General features: G+C 39.9%; 1 protein-coding gene across 1 annotated transcript in view; it reads right to left on the bottom strand.

Moving 5' to 3' along the window:
* The window catches only part of col14a1a (collagen, type XIV, alpha 1a), a 138,604-nt gene that overhangs the window by 37,380 nt on the left and 82,134 nt on the right, over positions 1-19,090 (bottom strand). The window contains exons 28-34 of the mRNA XM_053432371.1: positions 15,874-16,017; positions 15,411-15,575; positions 15,118-15,156; positions 14,859-14,997; positions 12,254-12,396; positions 10,573-10,682; positions 1,494-1,652 (exon numbers count right to left, since the gene is read on the bottom strand). Of these exons, the coding sequence (XP_053288346.1) occupies positions 1,494-1,652; positions 10,573-10,682; positions 12,254-12,396; positions 14,859-14,997; positions 15,118-15,156; positions 15,411-15,575; positions 15,874-16,017 (899 nt within the window). The remainder of the gene's footprint in view (positions 1-1,493; positions 1,653-10,572; positions 10,683-12,253; positions 12,397-14,858; positions 14,998-15,117; positions 15,157-15,410; positions 15,576-15,873; positions 16,018-19,090) is intronic.

The raw sequence follows: 19,090 nt of genomic DNA, 5'->3' as shown, positions 1-19,090 counted from the left end.
GGAAAACTCCCACACAGAACAAACTGACTGTGAAACTGTTTTATCTTCAGTTCAAAACATGCAGACACGAACACATCATTAGAGAGTGAGAAGAAATTCAGTTTACTCTTTTCCACTGTTTCATTTACACAATCATTATCTGTATTTGTTGAACACAGCTTGTGTCATGTTTAATTAGGGCCTGAGCACTGACAGGCACTGACAGACTATTGAAATTGTAAGGATTATTATTATTATTTTATATTATAAATTATTCTTACCAAAATTTGCAGAAAATTCGTTGTTTTTCTTTTCTATTTCCTTTGTATTTTAAATGTTTTAACATATTCTTATGTTCCTTCAAATGTGTTCGCTTAGTAGTTTATACCTGATTTTTATTAAATATTCTTTCAAGTATAGATAAGGCCCCTGAAAGTCTGACGTACAGTAACTGAACCGTTCTTTAATTACACCAATGTTGATTCAAATATCCAAGGCTCAGTTAAATTAGTTCAAGTTAAAAAGCACTCAAGGTCCTTATTTACAACATAATCATTTTTCAAATGTCACATCTTCAAATCCACAAAGAGACCAATTTATTGGAAAATGAATTGCAATTTCTGAAAGCAAAATGTTTTTACGCCTGAAGGGAGAAGTCTGGCCTTGTAGTCTGTGTGTGACAATCTTATCCTTGTAATTATAAACCTGCAATCACAGAACCACAGGGCGTCTTTGAATTAAACTAGCTGAGCAAATTCAGTCAAACTGGAACTAACATTGAAACTGATTGAAAACCTGCTTGTTGTGTATTCATGCTGATTCTTGCTCAGGTTCGTAATGCCCCCAATCAAACTCATCCCCTAAAAACCCCACTGTCACTAGAAATGTTATCAATATAAGACTCTTCTAACTAATGAAAATGATTCTTTGTGTAGCCTAATACAAACCAACTCTGAAGAACAAAACCTCTGCTCTGTGTATAAAAAGAGAGAAAACTTATAGAGCCATTAGGCTCTTTTTTAGCCACAGCTAAAAAAGTATCAGCCATGTAATCCCATTGTACATCTCTACTCGTTATATATACTTAAATTTACTACAACTCAATAAAACGTTTTGGGATTTTTATTGCACAAAAGGAACGGCTATAACTGGCAGATTAATATTGCTTTGCTAAAGCAGAATTTAATTTACTCTTTGGTTTACGTCATCCAGCCAGGCTGGGGCAGGCAGCAGGCTTTCTTGCTGAGTAAGAAAATGTAAAAGAAAATCAAGAGTTTATTTGTTATAAAATATGTGGAGCTGGCTGGAAAATAAAAACCTGACATTTTTACTTTAACTTAAAAAATTGTCAACTTCTTGATTTTGCTCAACCACTTGTGCCCTACTGCTCTGATAATCCCTCTATACATACTGTAATGTATAGAGGATACTTTAAAATGTTCTAGACAAGAAGGAATACTAAATTAATATTCATTGTGCACTCTACAATAATGAAGACAAGACTGGGTACTGACTGGAGCAGAGTTGTTCTCTATTCCTCTGGACCGGAACATCCTTCCCAGGATCTCCACCCCGTCTGTGGTGATGTTACCGGCTGCGGTGATGGATTTCTCCCCCACCGCAGAACAATCCAACACCACCTTCACCGATGTCTTACTGATGGTCACATGGAGCTGTACGGGAGACAGAGAACAAGGTCCATTAGCCATAATGTGGAGTATACCCAAAACAACAGAGAAACTCCTCAAATCTTGAGATAGAGATCCAAAGTATTTCATCAGGGTTGTCATTTTTAATGGGATATTTACAGAGTTCATCCAAAGTCCCCTGTGGGTATGTGCATCAAAAACACTCCACGTAATCTCTTATTTATCATAGTGACACTAAGGTCCCTGTGTATGTGGATTATGATATAATCCAAGCACTCAAATCAGCCAGTCCAGTCCAAGTGTCTGTGAGTTTAACCTGTCTCCTTGGAGGAGGTTGAGGCCACTGCCAAGAACCGTGAAATTCAACTAGTTGCATGTTTAATGAGCACAGAGCGCTGCAGTTGCAATAAACTAAATTTATCAGCAGCCGCATGGTTCATCGTTATGAGAACTTCTTTGTCGTACGTGTGCTCTTTCACACCCTTAGTGACATTACATATGCAGTATGTCATAGGAACATTTATAAACACATACACACGCATGTGCACATGCACGCACACAAACACAGTCACAGCTAATGTGGAGTTAGACAAAGTTCATATTTGAGTGTCAGCTCCAATTCCCCAGGCTGACATCTGGATGGCTGCTTTCTAATGACTTTCTCTTCTCATCCTCCATTCTGCACACTCCACTGAGCATGCTGTGTGTGTGTGTGTGTGTGTGTGCGTGTGTTGTACTTTTGTGATATAAAAGATCAAATCCTCTAAGGTGGTGACATTTTGCTGGTATTTGTGTTATTTTGTGGTTTCAGTTTCAAGTAGTTTTCGTGGTTATAGTGAATTCATATAAGGCAACGATGTGAAACTGTATTTTAGTGTGTGTGTGTGTGTGTGTGTGTGTGTGTGTGTGCGCGCGTGTGCATGTTTACAATTCCAGCTCCAGATGTTAACGTTGTCATTCTCTCTCCTTCAGGCTGGTTCTTCCATTTACTCCAGCAGTGACTCAGATTCAAATTTAGACCGGAGGAAGTTTATTCTCAAAAATGGACAATTTGAATAAGTCCTCTGTTCTCACACTTCAGAGATATGAACTCGCGGCCACCAACGGTAGCAGACATCATAACAGAGGCTGTTTATTTTCAAGCATTTTTCTACACGTGGCAAACATCTGGGGTCACACAGTACAATACTCTCTCAACTGTTTCAGCTCTATGTTTTAAAGTCGGAGTTAAATCTGATAGTGAACATCGTGGGAGTTAGTGTTCTGATAGCTGCTGTAAGTGTTTACAAAATTGTATATACAGATTGATTTGTCTGCACTACATTCTTAGGCCACGGCCACGCATGTACAGGAATGTAACAGAGACGAACCTTCCAATATGTGCGAGCGAGGGGGCGAGGTGAAGGACACCCGCAGCATGGCTTCACATGGAGTTCCACTCTGACCAGTGACTTCACAGCGTCAACCAATTGCAACGTTTGTGAGTCTGACCCAATTGGCCGTCATTGGCTGTAGTTTTCATAGCACGCCATGATGGAGGAGGCCCTGACATTAGATGTGTCGAGCCAGCCGATATAAGCGATCCCCCAGAAGAGAAGCTGTCTGGCTGGCAGTGAGTTGGGACACCGGTATTAAAGTTAACAAACTGCAGACCACGCGACTGATGTCCGTGTGCGTCACATCCTGCGTCCTGAGTCCAAATTCAACTTTCTCCACATATTTATGTTGGTCAAGCAACTATATATCTGTATATCTGAGAGCAGCAGAATAAAGGACAACTAACATACCCAGTCGCCCAGAGGCTGGCAGGAGACTAACCTCAAATTTGAGACTTTGGATCAGTTTTGGTTCACAAACAAAGAAAGATACAAAAAACAGCGCTGACCAATAGAAATAAGGGTGAAATATGAGAACAATAAGCAGCATGTTCCTCGCTGCACGCTGCTGCTGCTGCTGCTGCTGGCAGGTCAGACGGCTGGTTTCTGTCCACAGGATTCTTCCACAGCTAATACTAGGGCCAGGACAAGATGAATTAGCCTTCTTCTCTTCCTTCCTCTCACACACACTCATATTCAGATAAACAGACGTTCACAGTCTAATGCTGCTGCTGTCGTACCAATCAGCAGCATCTGTAATATAAAGCACCTCATTTCTTAGCACCTATCCCTCAGATTGTTTTAAGAATTATTTGTTCCTTATCATATTTCAGACAAAAGATAAATTACTTTTTATTGTATGGCCCGCTGATAGTGCTTCATTGTTTTTGTCATATTGCACATTTGACTTTGGTAATCTCACACAGTGAACATCGCTGCTGGGTCTGATAGTGGAAACAGTGAACCATCAACTCAACGTTATCTCCAGTGACTGAAAAATGTCAAAACAAAATCAGCAGGAATAGGAGAAACTGTTCCTGTTCATAATTTATAATACCATACAATTAACTGACTACATTTACGACGGCAATATTCTGATATCAACCCGATTAAGACAATAGTTTGAATAAGACAATGCCAAGTAAACACAATATTATTTAGATATTAGTAATATAATATTATTATCTTAACCCAAGTAAGGCTTTACTAAGAATAGTAAACAATCAAATTAATTCATGTGGAATAGTCGACCTTAGTCACATTATGTCAACATGCACAAGTTTCATTATAGTATTTTCCACATGTACGACAATTACACACTGCTTGGCGCAATAAATCACACTTTGCTCAATAACATGTAAAGTGAAATATGATTGGAATATTCAGTTTTTTGCAACTCACGTTAACATCATATTCAAAATAATGTCTAATTTAGAATATAGACAATATTGTGATATTGTTATCCATGTACATGTAGTCACTGTTTCCATTGGGAACATTTTTTGGGGACTCGCACATCCCAAAATTACACATACGGCACCTTATACATACATGTAATATGACACGTCTTACACCTATTGCATGAGCAGTGATAAAAAAAGTTTCTGTTGGCGAGAGTGTGAGGCCTCGTCATTATGGAGAACATTCGAATGAGTCCGACAATATTCTCTGACTGCTCATATAGTGACTGGAGGGACTGTTGTTCATTCCTCCCCATAACTTTCATGGAGCGCTGTAACCAGACGAGTGAGCTTAAATTTTAACAGTACAGCGAGACTGCTGTACCATGCTGACATCCCGAACGAGACCATGCACTCCAATGCAGTCTGGTAGAATAAAAACAAATGTATCTGGTTCAGGCTGAGTCGTAAGGAAGCACGACTTGTGCTATAAATGAGGATGCACACTTTCAACGTGAGACCTGCAGTTAAAGGGGTTGTGTAAGAGAACTCCAGCGTGCTTCTGGGAGCCGACCTGGATAATTGGCTCATCATGTGTTACCAGTGGACGATGATCTCCCACCGACCTGAAATTCTGAACCTTCTCCTTAGTTTTTCTCAAATTTATAATGAGATGGTTGGACAGGCTACCAGTCTTTCAGGAGGCTGACATATAGAGACACTCTCACACTCACACCTACAGTTAATGCAATTAATCTAACAGCAGTCTGCATGTCTTTGGACTGTGTGCAGGAAGCTGGAGCACCTGGAGATAACCCATGCAAACACAGGGAGAAGATGCAATATTACATTATTACATTTCATTTAGCTGACCCTTTTATCCAAAGCGGCTTACAATATGTGCTCTCCACCAATATCCACACAGAAGGATAACGGCCGAAACAGGATTCGACTTGGAACATTCTTTTTGAGGGGCTAACCACCACACCACCGTGTCGCCCAGGAAAAAAAACATATAAAAGGATTGACATCATCTTCTCTGTTTTTAATGACCAGAACATGGATGAAGTGCATTAAAAGCACAGCCTAAATGAACAAATAGCTGGGTGTGTGAATAATCCTTGTGGTCTTCCAAGTGCTTAACAGTCAAATAGTTGATACTGTTAATTCCCCCCTGCCCATCCCTGTAGGCAAACAGGAAAGGATCGAGGACAGAGTTGACCTCTGCCTTGAGTACAGGCTTCATGTATTTTTCAAAGCATTTCATCACAACCGAAGTCAGAGCCTCGGGTCTGTCATCATTATTTTCAGTCGGACAAAGTTTCTTTGGAGCTGGAATAATGATGGATTCTTTCCAGAGGGTAGGCACAGTGTGTGAATCCCAAAACAGCTGGATAACATGGGGCACATGCAGGGGGAAGCTCTTCTGTGTACGGCTCTTTGAGAGAAGAGCGGAGATGTTGTCGGTAGTAAGGCGGATTGTTCGGGTAAACTGTGGTGTCCTTATTGGTAACCACACTATCCACACCAATAAGCCCCTGAGTGTCTGTGTTTTCACTCGATCTAACAGGCACAGTCCAGGTCTGTGCTTTACTACTCTTGAAATAATGTCAGGATTTGACAATAGGCGGCCGCACATGGGCAGTGTGGCTGTGAGACAGGCTCTAAACAACAATCCATGGGTAAAAAACACCCAAAACCCATGAGAAAAATGTTCCCCTCACTTGCCATACCTCAGATCAGGGTAAACCAAGGCAACGTTGGGGCTATGGACAAATCTCAACACGTATTTGCTGATCCGCCACAGCAGAAGTATAACTAAAATCCTGTGTAAAACAACAGCTAATTGCGAGGACTGGTAAGATTTAAACACTTTTCATCCATTAATATCTATGTAAGTGTTTGCAGATTCCTTTAAGACACAGCTACACAACACTCTGCAAACACACACACACACACACACACACACACACACACACACACGCACACACACACACACACACACACACACACACACACACACACACACACACACACACACACACACACACTAATAATATTGTTACAATATTCCTCCCATAGCTTTGGTTTAACATGTTTCCATAACATTTATTTAACACTGTGTAAATATTTGTTCAAAACCAAGTGAGGACAGATTTAATTTACAGTGATTCAAAATCTAAGTTTACACCACAACATCTAAACAACAACATCTGGAAGAAGAGGAAGAGAAAAGTGTAGTAGTTGTAGTAGAAGAAGAAACAAGAGCGAGGCCTGAATCAGCATATTCCCTTTCTCTCTCACCTCTCTGTAACTTGGAAACACAAAATGAGGGAGTGGTACAGTAATGGAACTGGGAACATTGGCTGCCAGACAAACACACAAACGTTTAAAGTGTTATGGCAGTTTTTAAACGTGCTGTGAGAGATAATGTTAGGAGGAGCAGATGAGGCTATCAGCTTTTCAGCTGACTCAGCTCTCTCTGCCCTGCATTGAAAATTGTGCATCCGCATGCTCGCTTATGCATCTTTGAATGTGTGTGTGTGTGCATCGTGTGATTGTGTATATGAATATATTTTTTACACATACACATTAGAGTTTGCATATATACTTTCTCATCTCTGCTTCTTTAACTTTATAATAAAGTTTGCTGCTGGAGTACAGTTTGCTGCTGGTGTCATGTTAAATCCAGAGAAGACCACGCCTTTGGCACAGACACGGTTTTGTAGTAAAAAAAAAAGAGATTTGTAAGCAAATAGTTTCATTACAGCTGCAGACGTGATCTGTTTTAAGATCTTAAAACCGTCACATCTGGATTTCTTAAGCAGTAGAGAAGACTGAAGGTCAGTCTAATCTCTGCCTCTGGGATTCGTAGAAACAGTCTAACAGAGATGTAACCAAATGTGTTTTTTGAGCATATAAAGATCTGCAGTTTTGAAAAAGATATCAAATTCAAGTGTAATCTGGACATTTACACAACATAAAGTTGAGTATGACAATGCATTTGTACTTGTATATGTTTTCATGCTCCCCTTGAAAACAAAACCTACTTTGGTGGAGTACTTCTATCTCTGATGCTGATCCAGATAAGCAGAACCAATTTTGAAGCTGTCATAACAATGATACGGGGCTGCAGATAAATACAACCTGCTTTGTAAGCGTTAGAGTTTTAAAAAATGAACACCATGTAAATGTAAAAAAAAACTACTAGAGATTGAGGTGCAACTAAGTTCTCCTATGTGCAACGGTTTTCGCCTCTATCTGTTTTAAACATCAACAAATACAAACAGCATATAAACTTATTCCGAGGCCCGTCACGCCATCAGCTTCAGGTATCCTGATTCTTCTCCTATCAGCAGCCATATTTATTTCCTCTTTCTGCTTATTATTTGTTCTCCTCTCCAAGCTTTTATAGAAACGGCCTTATAACTGCATGGTTGACTGAATTAACAGTGAATTTTCAATTTCCCTGAAATATAGTGGATTACTGTAAACTAGAGAGCGACCAAAGCACTGGAGCAAATTTCCAGGGTGTAAACTTTTACAGCACACAAGGACAACTTTTAGTGCTGGTGGTCATTTTTAAGTGTGAGGCCTTTAGTCCATTGGGAGGCACAAAAAGTCTTCATACACTTCGGGAGTTTAATATGAACCCAAGGCAGCATGCAAATTATAAGAAAACAATGAGTTCTGCTCTCTCTGTCTACAAGTCTCTTTATTTTACTGTTATATTTCGTCTGTGTGTGTGTGTGTGTGTGTGTGTGTGTGTGTGTGTGTGTGTGTGTGTGTGTGTGTGTGTCTATGTGCTTCGCTGAGCGGTGACAGATCCTGCTCGGTATCCCCGCCTTCACACGAGGTGTCTACATATGGTAATCTATTTATATAGAACACACTAGCATCCCTGCACACGGGGACGTGCGCACACTATTCACTTGTCATCCTGTCTAAATGGAGACCAAGACTTCCGCTGGCCGGGCGCTGTCCTGCATGTGTTCCCTCTCTCAACACTGTCATGTTCTCCCACAAAAAGATGGAAAACAATGGAGGAAACAAAAGACACTGCGGATGATGGACAGCTATTCCCTGACATTTTGAGAATTGAGATAAAGGCAGACAGAGAGTTGGTGGGATGCTGTTGGTTTGTTATTAGCAGAAAAGCCATTGACAGTCCCGGTACAAGAACTACACAACAGCAGCCCCACAAAAATATAGTCTGTAAAGACTTTGCCTGGACAGAACTAATGTGAGCCACTAATTTAAAATGTTACAAAACAATGCATACAAATGCCCCTTTCCATTAGTTCCCTAAACACACCTCCTAAATAGTGTGGCTGATTCAAATAACACGTCCGTGAAGACAAAAGTATTGATTCGATTCTGCAACTTGCTATTATTATTCTGCGTTGGCTAATGTTGTTGATATTTCATGACAAAGTGTTCCTGCAGTGTGAATTACTCATTAACTGGACCTGTTGGATCCAAACCAACATTATTATTTATGCCATAGAGCATTTCCAACATTATTTATTTCCTGATTAAAAACACAATATCATCTCAAGTGAGCAGAAAATTGTCTTTCACTGAGAGGATGTCATCAAAGTTTGCCATTTCCATTTTCAGTCCAAAATAATTTGATACAACATCATTTACATATAAATATTGGAATACAATCCCAGTGATTGAGGTGAATGTGACATGTCTTTGTCAGAGAATTGGTTGAAAGGACAAATTAATACTGACTCACGCTGAGTGGAAATCCATCAAAAATGATTCCAGAAACCTCTCTGTCTGTCTGTCTGTCTGTCTGTCTGTCTGTCAATCCGCTGTCTGTCTGTCTGTCTGTCTGTGGAGCACATGTCTCAAGAACCGATCATCGTATCGGCTTCACCCTTGGCATGTGTATTGTTAAGGGCACGAGGAAGTGCCGTGTTGAATCTGGTGTGATTTGAATATTAATTAACGTTGAATAAACAGGCAACCAGCTCCCTGTAGCAGTGTCGGCTTGAATTCATCAACGCAAGTGAACTTGTCGATCATGACAACAGAGCGTTCATGGCAACAACAACTGATTCTCTTGTTTGGGTTGCTGTGTACTGAGTTCTGCTTCACTGGACTTGGAATGAACAGGGGAACAGCTCTATGTGTAGCTTCAGGGCTCTGTGGACTCCAGCAGCAGGTCTTTACTTCTGGCTCATTAATGCACTTCACAACCAGTTTCACCACAGGCCAAGCAAGCAGCCCATTCCAAGCAGGTAGGTTTAGAACAGTATTGTCAATGAGATCCTGGAATCTATCATTGAAGATACATGTGGTTAAACTGAGAGAAACAACTGCTTTTATATAATTGCATTTTGCTGTGATGATCACTTTAATGACATTTAAAAGCGGACCTATGGTGTGTTCATTGTGTTTCATATAATGGCACTAAATAAAAGTTGCACAAAAGGGCTACAATGATAACAGTGCATTATAATGTATAATTAATGGTAAAAGAAAACATCAAAAAGAGAGGTGTCAAAGGGTGATGCAATCTGCAGTTTCACTCCTACAATCCACCACTTTAAAAAACAGGGTGCAGCGAGAACAGCGGCGAGTGGGAGTGAGAGAGAGCAGGAGAAGAGAATCATCACCTGCACACACAAACACATCACAGCGGTGCTGACAGGTCAAGAGAAGAAAAAAAATCCAGCACTGGATAACCACCTAACAGGCGCCACAACTTTCAAAACATCAAAAAAACACCAGACTAGACCTTCCCTATTTTTTCTTTCCTAGCCGCTTCCTGCTCCCTATGTCCCCTCCTGCTCAGCAGTGGATCTGAATATTTATCTGAAAAGCTGCGGCCTAAAAATTGTCAGTGGGAACTGATATGCAATGCAAACTGGTAAATTTAGTCACTGCAGGGGACGCGGTCTGAGGCCGATAATGACTTTCAAGTCAGTTTTGAAGTGGTTCTTACTCTATAAAGGAGTTTGACAACCCGCCTAGCACAGACCTGCAGCTCAAAACCTCTAATTATACTTTAATGATATCAAACAAAATAAAGGCCATTAGCATGAATTCTTTACCTGCTAATAATGTTATCTTGCACAGATTAATCAGTTTTGGATCATTTACCTTTCAAAGTTGACTAATCAATAATTCTCACACAAACATTGTAAGACTGACCTTGTGGAAGCTGCCATGGAAGATCTTTTTGATTTCTGATTCTTCAAAAGTAACCGTCTGGAAGTCTCCTTTATAATCGTAGTTGAAGAACGTCAAGGTCTTTCCAGAGTCTGTGGGAGGACAGAGGGGGGGGGGAAATGTCAGTGTTGCTTTATAGCCTTGTTCACACTTATCTCTCCGTTGATGTGTTGCTGCTGTTTATTTGAGGTTTTAGCTTAATGCAACTCCTGAAGAAGTATCAACATCATCAACTGATAAACTTTAAACGTTTCATGTTATTTCACTGTGATATGAGTTTGAAATACCTTTTGTTTGTATTTATTTCCAACAAGCACTGAATGCAACCATCAGGGGGCAAGAACATGAACCCATCACTCCCATTATTATAACAATGTATATGATATAAAATAATTATGGAGAGCCTATAGAGTTTTTCATTTGTTTGTTACTAAAGCAAGTGAAGCCACTAGGGGACTTTCATTCAATACAATACCAAAGACCTTGTTTGATAACGTTGTCTTCCCAACCATTGCTGATGAAAATATACCTGATGCGACTCAGGCTCAAATTATGTTAACATATATTAAAGTTTTTTTCACATTACGCAACAAACTGCATAAATAATGATGATTCATTATGAAAGACCAATACAGGTAAAACAACTGACTGCGTGACTGGATAACTGGCTAGCACTGTGGTTTTCCTTTGTCATAGGCTTCAGAATTTGTCCCATCATTTGCCGTAGAGACGAATACGAACAATGTAATAAATGTGCCATCATCAATATTTCCTCACTCTAGTTTTAGCCCATGAACCGTTTCTCTTCAAGTTAGGGATTCTTCTGACATGGATGTTTTTAGAGCTCTCTGGATCAGTAATGATAATAATAAAAAAACATCACAACATAAGAAGGCATATTTTTCCTTCCCAATTTGTGCTACTTCAGCTGTGTCACATCAACCAGAATGCAACTTCCTCCCCCAGCTACTCCTGGGGCTCCCAAGATGATGAAGGACAGCTGGTAACATAATCTCCGCAGCAGGTCATGGGTCTGCTCGAGGTCTCCTCCAAAGTCAGTGGTGTCCAAAACACCTCTAAACATTCATGTCTGAGCACAGTTCGCCTTGTGTGAAGTGTCTCTATGCTTTAGTCTGACATAAACACAGCCACTGCACCACAGGGAGACTTATGATAGCATCAATATTTATCATCCCATCTGCTTTGGCTTAGGAAACTGGCTTCATGTCAAATCAAAGAAAGGAGCTCAGGAATCTCTGCATCTCACTGAGGAGGTAATATGAGAAGAAAGCTTTTTTTTAAAGGCACATTCGAATGGATCAAATACGTAGATAGACCAGGCAGGTGGAGAGCCAAAATGGTGGCACACATTGAGGGAAATACATACAATACAACTATCAGCTTTTTAATTTATCTACATCCATATGCAGGTAACTGTTACTTGGAGAAACGGTCCACTTGTTTAACAAAAGGAACCAATCGAACTGTAAATGGTGAACGGTGAAAGGGAGATGGCATTTTGCCCGGATATCCAGCCCCCAGAAGCTAAATTTGACATTAGATGATACCCTATGAGTTCAGAGATCAACTCCATCTTTGATCTGTTATGATTCAGTAAAACCAAATAATAGATATAGAAGTGAAACACATGTTCCAAACTCACTGTCCAGGATTAGTCCCACTAATGGCTTGTGGTCTTTGTTGAGGATTTCCCACAATGCAAAGGGCTCTTCTGGGGTCTCTGGAAGTAGACGGATCATCATTGAAATGGTGTAGTCAGAGGGGAGACCCTCAGGGTGAAGGTACCTGGTACACACATGAAAGCACGCACACACACACACACAGAGACACACACAGACAGACACACACACCATATTTAGCTGTGCCCTGCAGACTTATAACTCTATTTCCTAGGTGTGTGTTTCAAAGTGCCATTGTCTCTTTCATCTGAAGTGAAGCTTTTAGACATCTGTCGCTGCCTCAGACTCTTTGAGCGCTCGCCACTTTTTTAAATGTTGAGACTCGTCTTTTTCTCTGCTGTTGCCTCCAAGCACTTGAAGTTTATATCATCTTAGCTAAGAGCTCTGCAGAGCACTCATCAGTCAAATTTTTTACCAAATGAACAATCACAAAACAGGAGGCTGTATAAAGGAAACTGATTTAAAGCAGGGAAATGCTCCACATTGACAGTTGAAGGCAACTGAGCGCTGCTGTTAAGTTTTTATACTTATATGATATTTTATAATATTATAGAATATTTCCCTCTGGTATGGTGCTGAGTAAACCTTAAACCTTTTGATTAATTCTAAGAAGGTTTTTCATTCATCATTCATTGCCGGCTTCTGTAAATGTTGTAATGGCTGTTAATTACAAGTGGTCTTTTAATAAATCAGTGATTTGTAACATAATTGAAAGGAAATGGTCTTGACCTTAAAACACCTTAAAATTTGGTGAACACTGGGTCACAGTGTAATTAGACTAAATGTTATAATAGCTCCCGCAAGTACAAGTGTGGGGTTATTACTAGAACCTAACTGATTTATCCGCCGGTCTATAAGAATCAGGAAATGTGAGCCTTCGGCAGACCCTAAACCCTCTGCATTTGCATTGCAAGTTTTGTGTTTGTCTTTTAATCATAGGTATTTATTAATTTATGGTTAAACAAAAAAAATCAAGCCTCGATTATATTTCCTTGTCTTTAAGGTGTAAAAACAATATTCACGTAATAATTGAATAATTGGTTTTGGAAATGTTCTACTCCTTAATATTGGTATTTGCATCAGCTCCCATAAATTGGTTGCACCAGAGTAGATTCTCCGTTGGCCTGCTCAGCTCGGACCAGCTGAATTATTGTTACTGATAAATTTGTATCACGTATAGAAAGAAGAGGGCATTAAATGTGTATGAGTGATATGTGCAGTGATATGATAATAAGTACATTTATCTATGTTCCTTTTTGAATTCATTCTGGGACTGCCAGCTATCGGTTTAATGTTATGAATATTTTCAAACATGAAACCTGAGTTGCAGTTTTTCCAGAAAGTGATTATGTTGGGGAATAAAAGGAATTATCTGAAATGGACAATTTCGCATTTTGCATGAATTTGCAGACTTGAATTTCACATATTACTTCACTGATATGCTTTCACTTAGGGGCTTTTATTACATATTCTTTTTGTAGCGGCGTTTTCTAAAAGTGTGTAGGGTTTTAATACACTGGATACACTTTATTTGTAATTATTCAACAGATATTTCTGTGTAATAAGCGTCTGGCTCCCACAGCCTTACTTCAAGATAGTGAAAAATAATGAGGCCCAGACAAAAGATGTAAATTCTATAATCTTCACTATCACTATATGTGGTGGTTGGCACTGTACAGGCAGTGTTTTAAGAAAGATTATGTTGTAACACAGCCCAGGTACTGTGAGAGGGTTGTGAATCTTTGTGCAACAAATGATTTTCCAAACCAAGACAAAGGGAAACTCTGACATGTGAGATTTCATGTTAGTTCCCCAGCAGTTTAATATCAGCTCGAAAAGTCCTGTCGTTTTCTTTGGCAGGACTTTTGAATAGTTCTGTGTCCGCTGCTGGCTGATGATTCAAAGTGCTGTGAGGTTTGCGTCCTGCTGACCACTGACAGAGACCACTCTCACATGTTCAAGACAACATGTGAGAGTCACTGAGGGATAAACTCCAGAGTAGAATGAAAATAAGACTTTAATAGCAGTAAGCAGCACTCACTGCTTCAAATTATAACATGCCTTTAATGATAAAGGGACATATTGTGTAGAAGAAACTGAGAGTCTGGTTTCTGGTTCAAGAAATCTGACTACAGAAATGAATTACACAATTGCCTTCAACTTGTCACATGTTCTGAATATATCTGTAGTTGAAAAAAAATGTCGTTGACATAATGCTATTGTGACACTGAACTTAACTATTTATAACTTTGTGTATTTGCGATTGTCACAATTCTCTCTTGATCGCATAGACAGGATATATAACCTATGCTGCAGCCAGGCACTAGTCAATTATCTAATACAACAACAATAAATCCTACTAAATCTAATGGTTATTAAAATAAATGTACAGATTTTATGGAATTGTTTAATATAGGTTTAGAATAATTTTAGCAGATTTAGTTTGTTGATAATATTTTTTTCCCTGCCTCACTTTTAGTAATGGACAGAAGTTTCCTATGATGCATATTTTTTATTATTTTGGATCTGATGTGTGTTTTCACTTCCTGTGGACCTGGTGTTACTCACTTGGTGGGCTGGGACACCAGAGCGTCACGGTGTAACCTGTAACAGGGGAAGCTGTTGAATGAACCCGGCTCCAGAGAAACACCAGGTATGATGCTGTACTCCTTCTCCACCAGGCCAAACTTCTCCATCATACGGAAACCTGCAGGGGACAAATCATCATCATCATCATTATCATCATCATCATCATCATCATCATCATCATCATCATCATGGCATTTGATACAGTACTTGGGTCAGTGGGAGTGTTAGCACCTCTTACCTGCCATCGTGTTTCCACTCATCAAAACAGTCGGACAAGCTGCAAGACAGAGAAGCATCTGTCAGTCTTTAATCTTTAATATTTAAAATATTCAACCCTCACATAAATCCCTGTCTCCCCTGGTTTTCCACCTCAGTCATCTTCCACGTTTCTCCATTTCTTTCACAATCTTCCCTCGGTGCTGCTTTTACTCGGCCTGCATTTCTATGAGACTTGTCTGAAATCTTTTTCCCTCCTTAACTCTCACCATCTCTCTCTCTCTCTCTGTTTTAAACATGCGTGGTGTTACTCACTGGCAGTGGCAGCCTCGCAGACAAAGGTAATGAGCTGTTCCTCTATTTTCTTCACAGCATCCAAATCGTCCACGAAAAAGACGTGTCTGTCGCTGGGCTTGCTGGCAATGTTCACCAGCTCTCCGTAGTCCGCGTCCGCAAAGCCAATGGCAAAGATGATATAGCCTAAGAATGGAATACAAAATTCACCATTCATTACATTATTAAACTCAATACAAAGGATTGATAGCCTGGAACAATGGAATACATTAGTGGTTGTGAATTTGCTACATAAATGTAGAGTCTGACGGCTCGTAACTGTAAAATGTGACATATAGTTTATCCAGAATCCAAGAACTAGCAGGTTGAATGAGGCCTACTGTACATCCAGAATCAATTTCTCCACAAAAACCTGTCGATCTTTCCAGGACTTGACAAAACAACCAGTTATTTTCTTTCTGTGATTGGTCTGTAAAATACTCACCCTCCATCTGCATCTCCTTGGAGACTTTGTTGACATCGTCCTGCGATCGCCCATCAGTGAGGACAACGAGGACTTTGGGAACGCCCCGTCTGGCTCCGCTCTCTGAAGTGAAAATGGACTCTTTCACATGTTTGATGGCTCGACCTGAAGGAGGACAAAGAGAAAACACTCGATTTAGAAACAACCAAACCAATGATCATTACTGCTCAGACTCTGACCCCAGGTGTATGCCTTGTGTGCAGGATATTTGAGCTTCCTTTCTGGACAGTTGGAGGACATGAAGATGCCTCATCCATCTTCACATACAGTCTAGTTTCACATTACACAAAGTAAGAATGGCGTCTTTTCCTGCAATGGACTCAAGTTACAATTGTATTGCGTGTTTGACATCATCATCTGTTTCCAATAAACCTCACAATCCTTGGCTTAGAGCTTTGTGGCAAGTAACGTCCACACGTATCATCGCAGGTGTATGACACGGATATAAAACCTGACATTTATAACATTTACACTCCAGCAAATGTCTTTTTCCGAGCAGAATACGGTGAGAGAGTTCTAAAAGAATCTAATAAAAATCAAATAGTAGATGATTTTCCAACGCATCAAAATGTACAACCATTTTGCTGTATTCGGTCAATTTGTTTATGTTGAGTGTCTCTGATGGAGCAATTCAAACCCTGATAAAAAGATATGACATCGATATGTTTGTTGTCATTATCTGCAGTAGCTCAAACCATTTCCAAAGGTTATTTTCATGCTGTAGTGAAATGAATGTTAGCCATTGGCTGCCTTGAAGGAAAATATACTAAAAGAATCATAAAGGAAACCACACAGCATGCATGTGAAAATGTCCAGTTATAATGTAGCATATATATACACGGTGCATAAAATTAAAAATATGCAGAATCACTAGACCGGCCCTTCAACATAAGTGTTGCTTCCACCCTCTCCAAACCACTTCAACTGTAGTACCATCATCTAGTATCAATCAATCAAATTGTATTTGTAAAGCCCATATTCACAAATTACAATTAGTCTCAAAGGGCTCACAGTGCCATATCCTCTAATCTAAGTAAGAGCAGCATGAAGCTACATTTTTTTTCATATATTTTGTCAATCCATGTGCATACATTTTTCCCAAGGGTAGCTCAAGACTAGATACCAACAAAATTATTGGAAGCACGAATGAGCCCATTAACAATCTAACATCCTCTTCCCCACTGGTTACACAAAGGTGAATGTTTGAGACCTTTGCTACAATTTTAATGTACTCACTAATTACAAACATGTATTATTTATTCTTCCACTGACATGAATAAAATATATGATATGGTCTATAATTACTCCGTGACAATGGGGTATCGATAATCCCCTTGAAACATGATTTTGACGAAGATTTCATTAGCATATAAAATGAGAAGACAGACAAGTTACTAGGTATTTTAATGAGATCTAAACATGGAGGAGAGAAAATTTGATTGAAATGCCAAAATCCAGTCTGTAAAAAACACTGTCGTGAAATTAGACGAACTTTAAAAAATGCGGAGGTCAGCTGCTAATGGACTTAATCAGTCAATAAAATGTGTCCTGACAGCTTTAAAAGGTTTCAGGACCCGCCCCAAAACAAGCAGCCTCGATGGTGTAAGAGCACATTTCACAGAGGATTTAATGATGCCTTGTGTGTTTCACTGTTTTTCAAGCACTTTTCTAACTAATTCCAAACAGTAAGTAAACACTGTGAAATGAACTCCGGAAAAGCACTATTCTCATGTTTTACTGCATTTTCATTATAATTCCGTTGATGAGGGAGCTCTGTTGCTGCTAAGTGCAGTGAACCTGACCTCTGAACAGATGAAGGATGATTATTATTGTACACATGGGCGACACATCTCCACTTCCTCCCACTATCCAGAAATAAAGTAAAAATATCCCAGAGGCTAACGCTGCCATCTTGGGAATTTGGAGCAAGAGTCTGCACAGCAGCGATCGTGGGATGGAGCTACTGTAGTGAGGTCCTGCCGACATACGTGCAGTGAATCACAAAGTCATAGCACCAAATAAATGGGTAAACAAAATTTTCCAGAAATGTCCAATCTGCAATTCGTTACGCAACATTTTGTACCTATACTGCAGCCAGCCACCAGGGGGCGATTGTGTCCTTCATGACTCGATACTACAGGCGTGTATACATGATCACTTTTTGCATACTGTCCATCGTGATTTGCATCAATAGTCCATACAGTTCATCTACTCATCCCCCCCGACCTTTTCAAAATTACACAGACAATCCCTGCGTTTAATCCTTAACAATTTGTATCCCTTTAACACTTTCTGCTCCCACTTTTCGGGGGTATAAAGTATATACTGTAGTTACTGAGAGAGGAGTATCATGGAGTTTGTTATTGTTCACTGATTGTCCTTATTGTTCAGAGGTCAGGTTCACTTTGCTTATCAGCAGCAACAGAGCTCTCTGGAGGCTATAACAGTATAATTGAGCATAATGCTTTTCTGCTGTCAGTTTTGAATATCATATGAAGCAGTAGACTCATAATTCACAAACCACTCGCAGATGTAGGAGTGTGTAGCCTACAGAGCTCTTTGTGTACAGTGTCCCAATTTCAACTTCTAACCAAATAAAACCCTGAGACAACATCTTCGCTTCCTCCTCCTCCAGTTTTTTTTTCTTCCCTGAGCTGTCAGTGGTGAGACATGATAGAGTGCTCGGCCTGTAAAGTGTTGTGCTGTCAGATATCTGCCAGTGATACATCTGTTTCTACACTGTCCTCTGATCACGCTGGGCGAGACTGGAAATACAGAAGCAAGCCAAGCATGAAGTGAGACAGAGGACAGAAGGAGAAGAGGAGGAAAAGGAGGAAGAGGAGGAGAGACTCAAAGGAGTAAAAGTTTAAAAGAGGAAAGGAAGAGATTGGGCAGACTGGGAGCATCAGTCAAGTCTGATCTAAAAATTCGAGAAATCTCAAATCTCAAGGACACTTCATCTTTATCGGCTTCACATTTGGCATGGGCACTGTTAAGGGCCAGAGGAAGCGCAGGTTCAAATCTGGTGCAATGTGGACATGTCATACGTTCAATATTCATAAACATTGAATAAGCAGGCGACCAGCGCTGTGTAGCAGTGGATTCAGTCCAGCAGCAGGTCTTAACTTTACCTGGCTAAATAACTGCTGGTCACTTTCACAGTTTCATAAAGAAAAGC

The sequence above is a fragment of the Pleuronectes platessa genome, chromosome 10 (assembly GCF_947347685.1).
Source record: "Pleuronectes platessa chromosome 10, fPlePla1.1, whole genome shotgun sequence".
Classification (NCBI taxonomy): domain Eukaryota; kingdom Metazoa; phylum Chordata; class Actinopteri; order Pleuronectiformes; family Pleuronectidae; genus Pleuronectes; species Pleuronectes platessa.
Note: the sequence above shows the minus strand (reverse complement) of the source record. Positions and strands in the feature narration are given on the sequence as shown.